The sequence below is a fragment of the Xyrauchen texanus genome, chromosome 17, assembly GCF_025860055.1.
Source record: "Xyrauchen texanus isolate HMW12.3.18 chromosome 17, RBS_HiC_50CHRs, whole genome shotgun sequence".
NCBI classification, from domain to species: Eukaryota; Metazoa; Chordata; class Actinopteri; order Cypriniformes; family Catostomidae; genus Xyrauchen; species Xyrauchen texanus.
Window position 1 is genome coordinate 33872875 of NC_068292.1, and position 17425 is coordinate 33890299.

General features: G+C 37.5%; 1 protein-coding gene across 1 annotated transcript in view; it reads left to right on the forward strand.

The window, feature by feature from the left end:
- The window catches only part of LOC127657954 (pleckstrin homology domain-containing family O member 1-like), a 29365-nt gene extending 12704 nt beyond the window's left edge, over nucleotides 1-16661 (forward strand). Inside the window, exons 3-6 of the mRNA XM_052146986.1 lie at nucleotides 4191-4331; nucleotides 9930-10034; nucleotides 12893-12994; nucleotides 14091-16661. Coding sequence (XP_052002946.1) covers nucleotides 4191-4331; nucleotides 9930-10034; nucleotides 12893-12994; nucleotides 14091-14786 — 1044 coding nt within the window. The 3' untranslated portion in view covers nucleotides 14787-16661. The remainder of the gene's footprint in view (nucleotides 1-4190; nucleotides 4332-9929; nucleotides 10035-12892; nucleotides 12995-14090) is intronic.
- Nucleotides 16662-17425: the final 764 nt, after the last annotated feature.

The following is a 17425-nucleotide window of genomic DNA, read 5'->3' on the forward strand; positions in this document are numbered from 1 at the left end:
CCTCTGATTATTCTCTGCTTTTGACATCACTTGCACACATTAGATAAGCCTGTAAGAACGGCAGTAAAGGTGAATCCATGCAATGCGAATTGGGGGATAATGGGAAAAAATCCATGCGTGCCAGTTGGTTTATGCTTAAACCATTTATTACCTTACCCAAGTAAAGGAAAGACGTTTGAGCTGTTTACATAACCACACACATTGTCAGCTTCTTAAGTATAATTCAGAAAAACTGTTCTCAGCTGGTTTTGGAATTGCAGATTACATACAGAACGATGCATGTTGCCCCATTATTATAATAAAGAGTATTATAAGTGTTTAAATGTATATTCTATTAATGAAAATTAATCGCAATTATAATATCAAGAGAACTAATGGACAATTATGATTTTTTTCCATAATGGTGCAGCCCTACCCACTACAGACATTATAGTCTTCAAACCATTTCTTCTTCTTCTTTTAGGGTTTTTTCTTCTTTTCTGCAAAGTTTTTCGAGTGATCTTGAACACACTATGTCAAGTGATTATTACTAATGTGCAATTGAAAGTTGTTACAAAGGCAGGTGAGTGTTGTAAATTATTACAAAGGTTGGTTTTCCTGATTAACTTCTGTATTCAAAAATGCCTGGAGTTTACACGCACTTTTGATGGATTGATATGATCTTCTCTACAAACCATAGATGAAACATCTACTCTTTTTTGCAAGCTAGTTTGTTACAGCTGTTGTCAGCATGTCAGTGCCCCTAATGAAGCAGTTGGCATACCCTCACCCTCATAAATCACCTGTACCGTCTGCTTGTCTTCTTTCAGACCGAACACACTAGATCTTTCCTGCAGCTTTCATATCATAAAACATCGTTGGCCTCGTAGCTGTCTCATCTCTCAATCTCAAAGATTTTCGCTTAAACACATAAATATTTATTGTCTGGGCAAAGTGGGACACGTTCCCGGGGGAGTACTTATTTCAGATTCCACTTTAGGGTATTTGGCTTCTTAATATATCACATTTATGAAAGGTTAGACAGCTTAATGGAGAATGAAAATAGAAATGTAAATGTAAGTCAATTCAGACAGAAGTTGACAGATCTATTAAATGACAATGAAACATGACTCTCTTTGTCTCTGAATGATGCACCTGACTCATACTGAATCGAAATGCCATATGAAAAGGAAATTCTATATAATACCTTTCTATTTGTGAAGCTTGTCTTTTTGAATATACATTGGAAGCAGTGCTGGAGAGCAAATATTTTACAAGACGCATTTTACAATAATAGTTAAGTCATCAGAACTATGGAATAACATAAATGGAACTATGGGAATTATGTTGTGACTAAACAAATCCAAAATAAATAAAATTGTGTTATATTTTAGCATCTTTAAAGTAGTCACACTTTGCCTAGTATTTGCAGACATGTACTCTTGACATTTATTCAACCAACTTCTTGTGGTATCACCCTGGGATGCTTTTAAAACAGTATTGAAGGAGTTCCCATCTATGTTGGGCACTTTTTGGCTGCTTTTCTTTATTATTTGGTCCAAGTCATCAATTTCAAAACCCTTTTTTTAATTACAATTTTGTTTTAAAATGAAATAAATTAATATGGTGGTGCAATTATATTTCTGTCTACAAAACTAATTTCAAACATTTAAGCACACACCTTCAGATCAAAAGATTTTTAAGATCATGAGAAACATTTCAGTCAAGTGTTTTAAATCTTTTGACCAGTAGTGTTTATACAGAATATATATATATATATATTAGGACTGTCAATCGATATTTTTTTTTAAATTGAATTACATGTTGTCCCGATTAATTAATCGTGATTAAATCGCATTAACAAATATTTGCTGAGAAAGCCCCTCATATAACAATAACTCAATATATAATGATTATACATATTTATATCAATATATAATTATACATAGTTATCTTTAAATATTTAAAAATTATATATATATATATATATATATATATATTCAGATAATTAAAATGCTTTACATTCTTGTAGCAGAATAGTTAATCATTGATAAGGCCATACAAAAAGCAGCTTTAGAATACAATGTATTGTCAATTTACACCTACGTTAGATGTTTCGGGTGTGTTGCGTCATAAACATAAAATGTTTAGGTCACTGTGTCAAGTTATATATAGTCTAATACTCAATCTTTAAACACATCTTGATATCCCTTAGATCGCATTTGCGCTCCTTCGAGTGTTTTGAACGCAAGAACGTAACACATGTTTGTTGTTCTGCTTACTGAAGTGTTTTCTTCACTGTATAAACTGCGCGTTGCTCCTACATCTGAAATTTCACTTACTGCTATTTGAGCTGTAAGGCTGTTTCCTAGGTGGATAAACTTCTTATTAGGATATGCATTATAGACGAATTTCCCATGGGTGGAATTTGCTCAATGTAAACAAATTTAATGGCTATTACATGAGTTGAAACATGGGTTATAACTTTACGATTTAATCACACTATTCTCATGTTAAGATTATTAAGTCTTGAGTCTATTCTTCTGAAACAGTGTGCATTTTTAAGCTTATTCCAGTTATTGCCCCATAGACATTCATTGTAGTTGCATTATTGTAAACACGATTTTTTAATTATTAAGAGTCTAAATTATTTCCTGAGGTAATTACCAGCATGCCACAGATGATGTTTATAGAGTTGGTTTTTTTTTTAAATCTGTGATATTCTTTTTATAGTACATCATACACAACAAAGATACAGTATTGCGTACTGCTCCAAACAGTTTTAGTTATATAACAGAAAGTTAGTAAACAGTTACTGATTTGTACAAACACTGCTACTCAAACAATCACTGTGCATATTCAATTCAAATGAATAGTGGGAAATGTATACTGTAGTTTATTTGAAATTCTTGTCACCATTCGAGTTTTAAATTTTTCAGGATGATTTGGGATTACAGACTTTTACTGTGGGGTCAGATATATCAGGGTCATTTTACAGGTAATGATAGTGAAACAAAATGCTTTTAGATCTCATCAATAAAGCTTAATTATATGTATTAATCCATTGGTTTTACTCTAAATAAGCCTTCAAATGCTTTCCTTTCTGGCTCACTTTTTGGTGTCCTTATCAAGCACTATAGGGCACATTTGTAGTCTTTGTAGTCTTTGGTTTTGAACTTGTGACTTCAGGGGTGGTAGTCAGCATCAATACTCGCTGAGCTACCCAGACCCCCGTATTGAGTTTTTAATGTTCTGTGGCCAAATGGTTTTCTCTGAACATTTTTTGGATCAGATTGCCAGTTAATTGCTTTCTTTGTGTTGTAGGAACAATAGATGTACTATTTGAAAAATCATTCAGGACATCCGACCTATCGTGACAGCCACAGTGCACTGTGTGCAATGCAAATACTTTTAAGGACTGCTCTGTATTACAGCACAGAACCAGCTGTGGCTTTGCGTGCATGCAGGCAGCTTTTTTGTCTTTTGGATAGCACTAATGGAAATTGATTGTGACCTAATGAGATAGTTTGGCAGGTCATGCCAAATCTGACCATGGTGTTCACTGAAAATCTGGGCTAAAAGGCTCCGTTGTTTGTCAAGTTTGACTCAATGTTGGCCTTTATTTGTTTATAATGATATGTTTTGATGTTAGTTCCAGTTTCCAACAGTGTCATTGTTCATTTAGATGGCATTAACTGTTGTGACTGCATCAACTAGACTACGATTTAATAGTTAAAAAAGGTATACCTTGAAGGTTTTTTGAGGTGCCATTTTTGAAGAGCCAAATGTATTTTTTAGATATATGGTAAAACAGTGTAAGTGTAAATTTAATTTGAGCAACTTTGTGTACATCTCACTTGCTATTATTACATTTGGGTATTATATATCAGAATTTTATTGGCCTCCTACAGTGACTGACAGGCGAAAGTGATTGGCTCTTTTACCTGTAAGGTGGGACTTCCGTTTCTTCATCGCTGGTTTTTATTTCTGATGCGCAGGGTAGCCACATCAACAGTGAAATCTCATTGGTCTAAAAACCTGGTCCACATGACTGTATATTAAACAAAAAATATGTTCTTATTGGCTGTTATTGTGCTCTGCATTTGCATTTTCAGTGTGGACAAAAAAAAAAATGCTTGTCACAGGAAACTTATCATGATAAGTAGGTGTAGGTGAACATTTCAATTTAACTGTAAACTTTTTTTCCTCAGGTTAAAGATGAGAAGAAAATCCAAGAAGTGGTGGACCTCACAGACTACGAGAAATCTGAGGAGCTTCGCAAAGCCAAGAGCAGGAGCAAGAAGAACCACAGCAAGTTTACACTACTGCGATCCCGGCAGCCAGGCAACACGGTCAGTCTCTACAGGATGTCAGGTTTCACAGCAGAGGATAATGGTTAATGGGTTTAAACTTTATACCTCAGAAACTAGCCCAGCAGTTTCCTAGTGTTGACTAAGTCAGTTCGCAGCCATACTGTGAGAGAGGGACCACCTGTTACACAAATCAGAGAACTATGCTTATTCATAAATTCACACAATAAGCAAAAGAAGAATGCATTTAAGTTGATTTTGAGGGCATTTTGCATTATTGCATTGTGTGAGACACATTGAGACCAAGGACTGAGGCTGTGGCTTATTGGACAATACCACAAAATAGTTGGTGGTGTTTGCAAATAGTTTTGTTTACTGCAAAAAAATATTTTGTATTATTGTCTTCCAGTAAAAATATCTAAACATCCCTATATACTTATAATTATATAACAAAATTTGATGAGGTTCATGCTCAAAACAAGAAAACATTTATATTTTGTTTTTATCTTTCATAATTTTGCTTCAAGTTAACTGATCCTGTTCCATGGATGTTTAGATATTGGAAAACAAGTTAAAAATAATTGCGATAATTAAGAAAACAGATTAAGCTTATTATTTTTTTGGTGTTCTCTTAGTACACACTTGGACTGACCTTTGTAAGATCCTTCCTGTGTAATTGGCTTTCAATAAGAATGTCTCGGCTTATCGCCTTTCACTAGCAAACCACAGGCCACCATGAATATCCTTCATCCTTTAGACCAACACAAATAGATCATCTTCCCATTTGAGATCTGCAAAGTTTGCTCTTCAACCCACAGTAAAGCTCCTTATTTCTTAAAGGAGAAGTGTGTCCTTTTTTAGATGTCAAAGAAATACTTTCTTCTATTATATTTTAATCTGCAGTGACACATTTGTAGGTTGACCTCCCAAAGATTCTAAACGTTGTTGTGCTTTCATAACATTGCTTTGTTTCTTTGAAAGTGAGACTACCAAACAATGGCAGATGGGACAGGGCGTAGAGTTTGGAAAACCTGATAACAAACAATCATCATTTTTGCAACTCCGTTTGGAGGCACTGTAGTGGCGCAGAAATTACACACTTATTTAAATAACTCACACAACTTAAAATTTTTGTATCTGCATGTAAAGGGATTAATGGAAAGGAGGAGGCGAGAACTGGCTTGATGATACAAATAATAGTTTAATGAAGAGCTAAACAAAAAGACAAACACACAAAGGTGTCAGACAGCTGCCCATAAATCTCTCTCTCTCTGTCGCACTGCAGCTTCTAGTCGGCCTTTATCCCTCTCTGATGCCTGATTAGCCTGATTTGGGGCCTGGTGTGCAGAATCACGACCCGACCCGGCCCGGCCCTCCGCCCTGTCACACTGCACTTCTCCTTGAGTGTATTTTTTATCAATTAAGGGAAGATTCTTTTTAGATGTTTGCATTTGTTGCATATGTTTTAAATTTGAAGCCTTTTCTGGCTGGCAGGAGACACATTTTCTACATTTTTGACAGCTAGGAAAAACATTGCATTTGACCAATTCTTCAAAAATCCAGAACTGAGACAAGGGGTTAATCCCCAAAACAAATTATGGAGGGTTTTTGGGAAATCCAGCAGCACCCACCCACAAACAAAAACACCACCACATGGTTACACCATTAGTGTAACCCTCACTACACACACACACAACAGCTGTTCCACATGCAGTTCAACAGAGGAGCCACCCTAATGTATGGCCTCATGTATATTCGGCATCTGTTCTCTGTCTTTCTCCTTCCTTACTTAACAGATTGCTGAAGGGGCTATATTATACACGTTTGTCGCATTTTATTTTTTCCATCTTTACATGCATATTAATAAATAGATGACCAAACTAATGTCTTGTCTAAAATGTACACTCTTGCACTCAAACGGTACAATATGTACATTAATTTAATTGGTTCATTTAGGTTTTAAAAATGATTCTCTGATGCAAGAACTGAATTTGTTTAGTTAAAACTGTCTTTTTTGTAGTGAAAAACAAAATAATATTATTACAAAATAATAAAACATGTACTGAAAGGGATAGTTCACCCAAAAATTAAAATTCTCTCATCATTAACTCACTCTCATGATATCCCAGGTGTGTATGACTTTCCTCCTACAGCAAAACTCATTTGAAGAAAAATATCCCAGCTCAGTAGGTCCTTAAAATGCAAGTGGATGGTGATCAGACTGTTGAAGCTCCAAAAATCACTGACAGTCAACATAAACGTCATCCATACAACTTCAGCGGTTAAAGGAATGTCTTCTAAATCAATATGATCGCTTATGGTGTGAAAAAGATCAATATTTAAGAACTTTTTAACTATAAACCATTTTCTGATTTTATGCGATCTTTCGTGTGACGTATTCGCATTACCATGTTATGGACGTAATCTCGCGTTCTCCTCTCGGTTGAGACATCCAGGATAAGCAAACAAACACACCATTGTGAGAAAAGAAATGGATACAAATAAAGATCTAATGCAAAACCAACAAAGCTTCAGTACAGCATTCCTTCTACTCAGTTGTAAACAGCGCTGCTCTTCCCTGTGTGTCGCACGTGCATCAGTTCTCGCTTATCTTATGTGCCAATGCAGTTACGTCACACGTGCATACTGCTGCTGTATTGAAGCGATGGTTTATAGTTAAAAAGTAGTTACAGTTGAAGTCAGAAGTTTTCATACACTTAGGTTGAAGACATTAAAACTCTTCTTTTTTTTTTTAACCACTCCACAGATTTCATATTATAGCAAACTATAGTTTTGGGAAGTCATTTAGGACATCATCTTTGTGCATGACACAAGTAATTTTTCCAACAATTGTTTACAGACAAATTGTTTCACTTTTAATTGACTATATCACAATTCCAGTGGGTCAGAAGTTTACATACAATAAGTTAACTGTGCCGTTAAGCAGATTGGAAAATTCCAGAAAAATTATGTCATGCCTTTAGGCAATTAACCAATTAGCTTCTGATAGGCTAATTGGAGTCAATTGGAGGTGTACCTGTGGATGTATTTTAAGGCCTACCTTAAAACTCAGTGCCTCTTTGCTTGACATCATGGGAAAATCAAAAGCAATCAGCCAAGACTTCAGAATTCATTTTTTTGGACCTCTACAAGTCTAGTTTATCCTTGGGAGCAATTTCCAAACTCCTGAAGGTTCCACGTTCATCTGTAAAAACAATTGTGTGCAAGAATAAACACCAAGGGACCACGTAGCCATCATGTCACGATTCCTTGTTGTCTGCCCTGTGTTTTCCGTTTCACCCTTCACTGATCATATTCCATGTCACGTTTTCCTTGTTGTCCGCCCCGAGTCTCACTGTCCTTGTAGAAAACTACAATTCCCACAGATCAGTGAAGGGTGAAACGGAAAACACGGGGCAGACAACAAGAATCGTGACACATCATATCGCTCATGAAGGAGAAGCATTCTGTCTACTAGAGATGAATGTAGTTTGGTGCGAAAAGTGCAACTCAATCCCAGAACAACAGCAAAGGATCTTGTGAAGATGCTGGAGGAAACAGATAGACAAGTATCTATATCCACAGTAAAACGAGTCCTATATCTACATAACCTTAAAGGCTGATTAGCAAGGAAGAATTCACTGCTCCAAAACCATAATAAAAAATTTAGGCTACAGTTTGCAAGTGCACATGGGACAAAGATCTTACTTTTTGCAGAAATGTCCTCTGGTTTGATAAAAAATAACAGCCATAATGACCATTGTTATTGTGGCAAGGAGGAGGGTGGGGCGGGGCTGGGTCGTGATGACACATGCCCAGACCCTAATCAGGCTAATCAAGGAGACGAGAGGGATAAAGATGGCCGGAGGCGGCAGTTCGGGAGAGAGAGCTACAGGCAGCTGCCCTGTATGCTTTTGTGTTGTATGTCTCTTCCGTTAAGTTAATCATAAAATTATTATTTATATTGTCACGCCGGTTCTCGCCTCTCCGTTCCCTTTTACCCCGTTGCAGTTATGTTTGGAAGAAAAAGGATGAGGCTTGCAAGCTGAAGAACACCATCCCAGCCGTGAAGCATGGGGGTGGCAGCATCATGTTGTGGGGGTGCTGCAGGAGGGACTGGTGCTCTTCACAAAATAGATGGCATCATGCGGAAGGAAAATTATGTGGATATATTGAAGCAACATCTCAAGACATCAGTCAGGAAGCTAAAGCTTGGTCGCAGATGGATCTTCCAAATGGACAATGACCCCAAGCATACCTCCAAAGTTGTGGCAAAATGGATAAGGACAACAACGTCAAGGTATTGGTGTGGCCATCACAAAGCTCTGACCTCAATGCAAAAGAAACTTTTTGTGCTGAACTGAAAAAGCGTGTGCAAGGAGGCCTACATACCTGACTCAGTTACACCAGCTCTGTCTGGAGGAATGGGACAAAATTCCAGCAACCTATTGTGAGAAACATGTGGAAGGCTACCCAAAATGTTTAACCCAAGTTAAACAATTTAAAGGCAATGCTACCAAATACTAACAAAGTGTATGTAAACTTCTGACCCACTGGGAATGTAATGAAATGAATAAAAGATGAAATAAATCATTCTCTCTACTATTATTCTGACAGTTCATATTCTTAAAATAAAGTATTGATCCTAACTGACCTAAAACAGGGAATGTTTTCTGTGATTAAATGTCAGGAATTGTGAAAAGTTTTGTTTAAATGTATTTGGCTAAGGCGTATGTAAACTTCTGACTTTTTCTGTTATTTCTTCAAATTCTGTTATATATTATCTGTTTTTCTTCAAATTTGTTCTGGTGAACAAAGAAAATCATACACACCTGGGATATCATGAGGGTGAGTATATGATGAGGGTGCCATTTTTTGGGTGAACTAACCCTTTAAATACTGCTGTTCTTTGCCATGTTTTATTTTCAGCTATATAACTCATGGAATTCTATAGTTTCATGGCATTCAGTGTAAATGTATCTGTTCAAATGCTGTTTTATATTAGTATCACCCTAATGGAAGTCCTTAATGCTTTAGTGCCAGATAAGTACTGTAATCTATTAGCTATATATTTAAAAGGATTATAATAAAGCACAAGGACAACAAATAGCTTCAGTTTAATGCAACAATTGACACAAGAATGGTTTAATGAAAAATGTACACAGAAATTAATTCTGCTTGTGTTTCATGATTGAGGCTAAATGTGATTTCTAGGGCAGCATAGAGAGGTTACGGGAGAAATCTTATCTACACAGCTGCAGAATCAACAGAAGGGCCGTCTGTCACTGCTTAAGCAGGCACTATTTGGAAGACTTGCAGTGCTGTTGCCTAATATGGTAGTTTCTGCCCCATGCTGTTGCTGCATCAGCTGTCCATAGACATATGGCCAAAAAGTACCTGCTCGTGTATGCTTGGTTCACGACATTTGGGTGTGCCTAGTGCAAGAATTAAGGAATTTTCTCTGCATTGTGCATTTGACAAAAGTAGAAGCCAGCACGGTTCAAGGCAACACTAGTCATACATCATACTGTATACTGTAATTTGTACTGGCTTGTATTGAGGCTGTCTTTAGATAAATTACCTTTTTATGACAAAACACCATATTATTTTCTAAAGAATTTCTCTTCTCCCCAAATTCAGGTCCCAAATCTGGTGTTTTTGTCTGTCAGTCCAGAGGAGAAAGAGTCATGGATCAATGCTTTAAATGGAGCGATCTCCAGGGCCAAGAATCGCATTTTGGATGAGGTAAGCTTGGCAAATAACATTCACTTATGGGAAACTTAAAAAGGCAAGCATCATCATTACTCTTGCTAACATAGATTTAAACAAACCCCAAACCATACAGGCCCTGGGTATACCCACGGTGAAGTTCTTCTTCGTTCTATGCTTTGAGCCCAAAAAAAGTTTAAAACAGCTGATTAAAACAGTACTGTTTGCAAACATTTAGGGAGGAGGCGTTTAGAGGAGCATTTAAAGTAGGTGGAGCTCCAGGTCACACCTATAGATGACCTGGACCAATGGGAGTAAGGTGTGTAGCAGCCGGTAGTTTTCCTGAAAGTTTGCGCTGGCGAACTGTTACGAACCATCGTAAAAAAAAAAACATTTGTTTTGGCCAGATTTGTTTAGAATTTATGTCACACCTGTTCTTTCTTCAATTTTGTATGAAGTATACTGGGGCCTTAAGTATTAAACTTTGGTGTGGAACTTGTCCTGAGCCATCAACCTGTATCCTCAAAACGTGTGGCTTGTTGAGGAATGGTGTGTTTTGACTTTTTTATGGTATTGTATTTACATTTTTCAGATAATAAAAATGGAAAAAAATCCCATTGAAGTAGGCACCAGAATATCTAATAAACTAAACTAAAACAAAAAGAATTCCTTCACAGTGCCTTAGAGAACCCACTTTTATTAAAAGTTGTAATCACACAGTTGCCTGCCCTCTCCTTCCCTAACCTTTTACAGTTTGTTTGCGAAGGTATTTGATCAATTTAAAAACGGGTTCATAATCACACTCGACACACACTGGGAGAAAATGTATCACCCTGCCAAAAATACAGCAGATGCCAGTTACGACTCCCAGCATTAAAGCAGCTAGATCAGAGCATGTCCTCACCTTTAGCTCTCGCTAAGGATCAAATATGTTATCCATCCTCACCGTCCATGCTGCCATCTTCCCCCAAATTGACATGTGACACAACTCTTGGGCAGCGGGTCGATGCTCAGGACTGCAAACATACACACAGGCAGTTCAGTCAGGGTGACAAAGGTAAGCACTTAGGCTGGGTATCGCCAACTACCTCAACATATGATACACATTGCGATATTGCTTTTCCACACAGTTTGCTTCACATTTGTCCAGGACGACACCTTGAAGTGCCTCTTACCTCACCTGAAATTGAAATAATGCTATTTTTATTTTACATTAATGTATATATAACAACTATTTTCATAACAGCCATTCATTCTGAAGTGAGAAATGCATCGCATGTTTAAGATTAACAGTTAGCCATAGTGCAAAACAAATAAAAATACATTTGCTGCTGTTAAGATCTGAAAAACAACTTAAAAATAATAAAAGTAATAACATGATTATTCTAATAATTTTTTTAAAACTCATTCATGATGTAAAATTATGAGATGAAGTTATAGTATTATTTGTTATTATCAGTGCTGTAAATGGCAGAGATTCACTGGGGGGACCCTAGTGATTCACCAGCCCCAACAGCTTGCTTCATACAGTATATACAGGAAACAGACTGACTGAGTCAGCACACAATAACAGCCGGTTCTGAAGTGCTCCCTCTGAACATAGTGTCCACTGCTTGAAAGCTGTGAGCAGAAAGCACACTGCAATAATGTTTCTGTTGCAGGGATGTGCAAAACAACATGTTTTCATAATCTACTTGTTGGTGAATTGCCTGAACTATTAGTCGACTAATCTTAAGGAAGCCCATAATTACAAAATTTTTACTAGTATTCTAAATAATACTAAAGCAAAAAAAAAAAAGAGAATCTACTGTAGATAAATTATACAGCTTTTGCATTTGCATGTATTTTCCTGATCTGGTTGGTTTTGTTTTGCAAATTTCATTATGTCAGAGTACTGCTCATTCGATGCCAAGCAATGTTGCATAATGCAAGTGTGAAACATGTGTAGGTAGTATAAGGGACTAGACACTGAGAATATGCATTCACTAGCTACAAGCGACATCAACATTTTCAGATATGCACCAATATATGATATATTTTTACATTTTCAGAAGAAAATGGTGCTAGGAGGCCCAAGTCAAAAGAGTACAGTCTCTTAGTCCATCATATTCGGCTACCTAGATTTGACTTAGGTCCATTAATGTATTTCTATGGGATTTATTTGACTTGTTTTATCATCTGTCAGGCAAAATTCATGAGTCCTATTGATTAGAAAAGTAAAAGTAAAAGTAGCACACCTCTCTGCAATAAGCCACATGATTTGAGGAATCATACATGTCCGTAGGACAACGTTTGATATCGTAGGGTTTAGAACAAATCCCTAACCTTAACTATGAGCAATAATAATAGTGATTAATGTATTAACAATCACTACTACTAATTAAACGTATGTGAAAAAGTATTTATGAACGTGAGTGGAAGATCGTGTGTGAAGCAATCAGTTTGTACATTTCTCCACCAAAATGGTGCTGAATTTGGTAAAACACAAATGTAATCTTCTAAAGCTCTTTAGGATGTCTGGTTTCACTGTGTACTGCTCCTCCCTTATTCCATAAACCCTGACCAATCACAGTAAGATTAGCCATGAGCTCCTTGCCAGAAAAAACATGCCATCTCAGAACACAGAGTCTTGGACATTAGCATTTACAGCATAAGCTCTCTTGTAAACAGCAGGCTGTGACGACAAATTTTCACTGATTTTAGTACTCTAAACAAACTGATTTTGTGTGTCCTCGTACAGTATATCACATTCAAATAATAAACATTCATTGATTGGCTGATCAATACATCACCCCTCCCCCTGCTTGTAATGCCCCAGATAGCCTCAGATAGTTCCCATGTGACTGAACTGTTGAGTTGGGCTTCATTCCAGCGCTCTCTGTCTGACCCTGTAGGTGACGGTGGAAGAGGACAGCTTGCTGGTTCATCCGACACGCGACAGAGCTAAGATCCCCCACACTCGCCGTCTGCCTACCCGCGGGCACCTCATGGCTGTGGTAAGCAGCCCATTTGCTCTAAAGGTCACCTCATTAAACATGAACAACCTGTAGAGAGAAAATATTTTTTGATATATATTTTGAAGATTGTCCGAGCTGCTCATTTCCATACAATGAAAACACAAAATAACCAGGTTTTGTCAAGATCCATAAAGGAGATGAAAGCACTACTGTATTCCTTAAGACTTCCGTGCTGGAAAAAAAATTGTTGGTCACCAGCATACATTCTGTTGTATATTGAATGCTGGTCCACAACACGGGATGCTGATGTGCTGGTGTTTCAAAAAGGCATTATGACTAGCTTTAGCAGCAAGTTTTAGAAGACTGGAAATATAGAGCACACGTTGTATGGAATGTTATGGTGCTTTTGGAGCAATGGAAAAAAAAAAAGAGATTGTAGATTCTGCAATACATCTTATGTTGGGTTCCATTAAAGGGGTCATGACATGAGGAATACCATTTTCATTGTACTATAAAAACATACTGTACATTTCAGAATTCAAAACTTCCTCCTCACAACAAAAAGGGCATTTGTTGGAACCAAGCTGTCAAAATGACTCATTCTCTACTTCCTAATTTGCATCTGACCACCTCAACAACAACACATCAATTCCTATTTACATTATTACTTCCATAGCCCTGCCCAGTAGCAGTGAGATGCAATGAGAGAGTAAATCAGCCAAGATTAGAGAACCAATCATAACAGTGGGTGTTTACTGTCAAGTCTTAAAGGAGAAGCAGCACAAAAACAGAGTGTTCCTGAAAGAGGGTCAGAATGAGGGTGGAAAACGATCATGTTTTATGACTGTTTTAGGTGCAAAACCTTTACTCATATTCTAAGTAAACGTCAAGGAAAACTATTAAAATAATTTAAAAAGGTAAGTCATGACCCCTTAAACGTAAACTTAAGTTTAGAACAACAAAAAAGGAGAGAAAATGGCATAATGTATTATTTTTGGGTGTGCTATTCTTTTAAATGTCATTAGATATGTTTCCATTTGGCATATGTCCACGCTTTCAAATAAGCAGTTTCACTTTTGTGTTTAATAAGCTGAAATTTTTTATCTTGAGTCTAAAATCTCTTCGCCATTTTCAGGCTTCTACCACTAACTCGGACGGCATGCTAACGCTTGACCTCATTCAAGTAGAAGACGTCCACACACCAGAAGGACAAAACACTTGTGAGGACCATCTTGACAATGCTTCGACTAAAAAGACCCCAGAATCTCAGCACTCCAGTAAAGACACTTCAAAGCTCTCAACCTGTAATGATTCCCCAGGAAAATCTCTGAGTCTGCCCCACAAGAGCGAAAGCACCTGGGACTGGTCCGAGAGCCAGTCTCGGACACCACAGCTCCGCAAAAAAACACCAACATCCGAAAAGAACCGCTGCGCATCCATGGACACGATCCTGGCGCACTCTGAGACTAGGGCCATCCCTCACTGCTCGAACTCGGCGCCCGTACAGCCCATCAGCCAACTGCAGGAACTGATCACCCAGAAGTTGGAGAGAACTCAAGAGCTGCTGACGGACATGCGGGTGCAGGGCAAGGGGAAGGACTCGCCAACAGGGAAGAGCTCCAGCCCAGAGGGGCAGAGGAAGGAGGCGGAGAGACTGCTGGAGGAGGCGGCATCCACGTGGGGTCAGGCACGTGATGTGTTGGAAGAAGTGAAGGAACTCAGAGCTCTCTACAAGCAGCTTGACTCCGCCTCCTCCACCACAGTCAGTCCGTCACAGAGCGGAAAACTAAAGAGCCCGCAACAACAAAACCATCGGAAAAGCATGATGTGAAGATATGGACTATCTAAATAGGAATGCACACAGAAAGACTTCAAAGTCCTCCATGTTTTTCATCAACTGCAATGAAGCAAAGCGTCTTTTTAAATGGAATGTTCCATGCGACTGCTTAAATATGACTGGATTTAACATCAAATGAATTACATGAGCCATACATGTATCTATGTATGAATTTTTAAAGGACAAATCTAGTTTCTTTGACTCCCTAATATCAGCCTCAGTCAAGTAGATAAAACACAAGCTGTTGCGCATTGCCCTGTGGTATCAGTTTTCACAGTGACTGTAACAGGGACAGCAAGAGCATGAAGTCACCGAGCTGCCCTATCAGGGTAGAACAGGGTGAGAAGCACCAGACGGTGTTGATACAGATACAGCCCGTGTCATCTCCTGCCCATCACAATGTGAATGTTTTCTTGTCTCATAATACACTGGAGGAGCTTAATTTCAAAATGGCAGGTGACACCCAAGTCTATTTGAATCTGTGGGTAATTTTTTATGTAATAGTAAATCCCAGCACACTTGCTCTGCTGTCCAAACGATGCTTGAAACAACCAAGTTCATCAGATGCAATCGGGGTGCAGCCAAAGGTGATTGGCGAGGTTATGATATTTAAAGGCTAAAACGTGCAGATTGTGGAGTGTGTGCTGTCCGACAGTTCTTTGCAACCCGTTTGATAGGCTCTAACTCTGAACAAAGCCATGTGTTCTTGTATAAACATGAATACAGGTGACGTCTGGTGCCAGTGTTGCTGCGGAAAGTGGTGGGAGACACAGATGCCATTAAAGATAAGACTCCATGCAGTAAAGTGGCTGGACGCATCTAGCTGCAAGAAAACAATTGATAATAATAATAATTACACATTTGCACTAAGAAGAATGCTGTAAAATGAGAGAGACACTGGCAAGCGATCTTTTACTAACCTAAGAGGCAAAACAGACAATCTACTGTAGGTATAGGATAATAAGTCTTTACACCTAAGTGATATTTCCTAAAATGTCGGTATCTTTCTAAATCAAAAGCTGCCTTATTGCACTTCCAAAAGGGCACATACAAACTGCATTTAAAACTCTCAAAGACTTGTGATTTTAAACTTAAAATAAATTCACCTACAAGTTGCCTGCACTTCAAGAATGTTAAACAATGTTTAAGCAGGACTTTTATTTTGCTTGCAAGCTTTTTTGTCTTTGGGGAACTATGCAAGATAGCATGGGTGAATCTCATAAAATATGTCAAGAACATGTCTGGGTCATTTTGTGCACCAAAATTGAAATAAACAAGGAATTGTATTTTTCTTAAAGAAATTAAGCCTTTTTTATGACCGTTTAATTTTTTGCTACATCTAATTGTCATGAATGTCACAATGCAAAAAATCGAAATGGTCCTAAAAGAGACTTTGTTTTATTTATAAAAAAATATAATTTCTTAATTTTGATATACATTTTGGAGTAAAATGCGACCAGGACACATTTTCGTGAGATTCACCAACATATGAGCTTAAAATAAACCACAGGTATCAGGACATACTGGCAGTGTGGTATTGAAACAAACGACCAAAGGGTATGTCTTGCCAGAATACCACACCTTGTTTTACAGTTAGTTGCTAAATAATGTGTTTGCACAATTCTATGGGTACAAGCCTGCCTGTTATGCCATGAAGACTTGATTATATACAGTGTTATATTTTTTTTTACATTTTATTGTAGTGCTTTTTTTTTGTAGAGAATGACTTTGAGGAGAGTTTTTGCTTTAAAAATGTATGACTTAGAAACCACCTCCCTGAAAACAACCTCAGCTTAACTCAACCAGTTATAATGTCTGGAATCATAAATATATATATATATATATATATATATATATATATATATATATTTCATTTACGCTTCAAAGGTAACCAAGCAAAAATCTTGTGGCAGTCTTTAGCTTTTTTAAAGAATATTATACTAAAATATTTTGTTTTGTTTTTTTACCCACAAATGGTGAAACTAGAGACACAGGAACAACACACGTAACCTTTAAAGGGTTAGTTTGTTCAAAAATGAAAGTTCTATTGCTACCCTCAAGTCATTCCAAACCAATATGACTTTCATTCTTCTGTGAAAAACAAGAAAGTCACTCAGGTTCAAAACGACATGAGGGTGAGTAAATGATGATAGAATTTTCATTTTTGTGTGAACTATCCCTTTAAGTAAATTTTTTTCATGATATTGTTACACAGATGCCAATGGTTTTCTGTATCTCATGCACTGTAATCTCTAAAAGAGCTAAACGAGCAATGTGGTGTGCTGTTTCCAGGCGTAATCAGATGAATTGATTTGTCCGGTCAGCTGCCTGATGATTTGATATTTTTGGCAGTGCCAGCGGAAAGTGAATCTAATTACCTGACCATCTGTCATGTAGTGGCATTCATCATCCACCTTGGTCGAGATCAGCACAGGTAATATTAGATTACATCAAAACCAATCCTGACAACAATCTCCCATCCCATGACCTATAGTTCCCATCATGCAGGACAACAGAAACCGAGCCAAATTACTCGTTGATAGTACTTTGATAGTCATACATTAAATTAGTCATTTATGACACGTTTACTCCGTTTATGTTGACTTCAGAAACCTTGTGACTGCTTAGAGTGG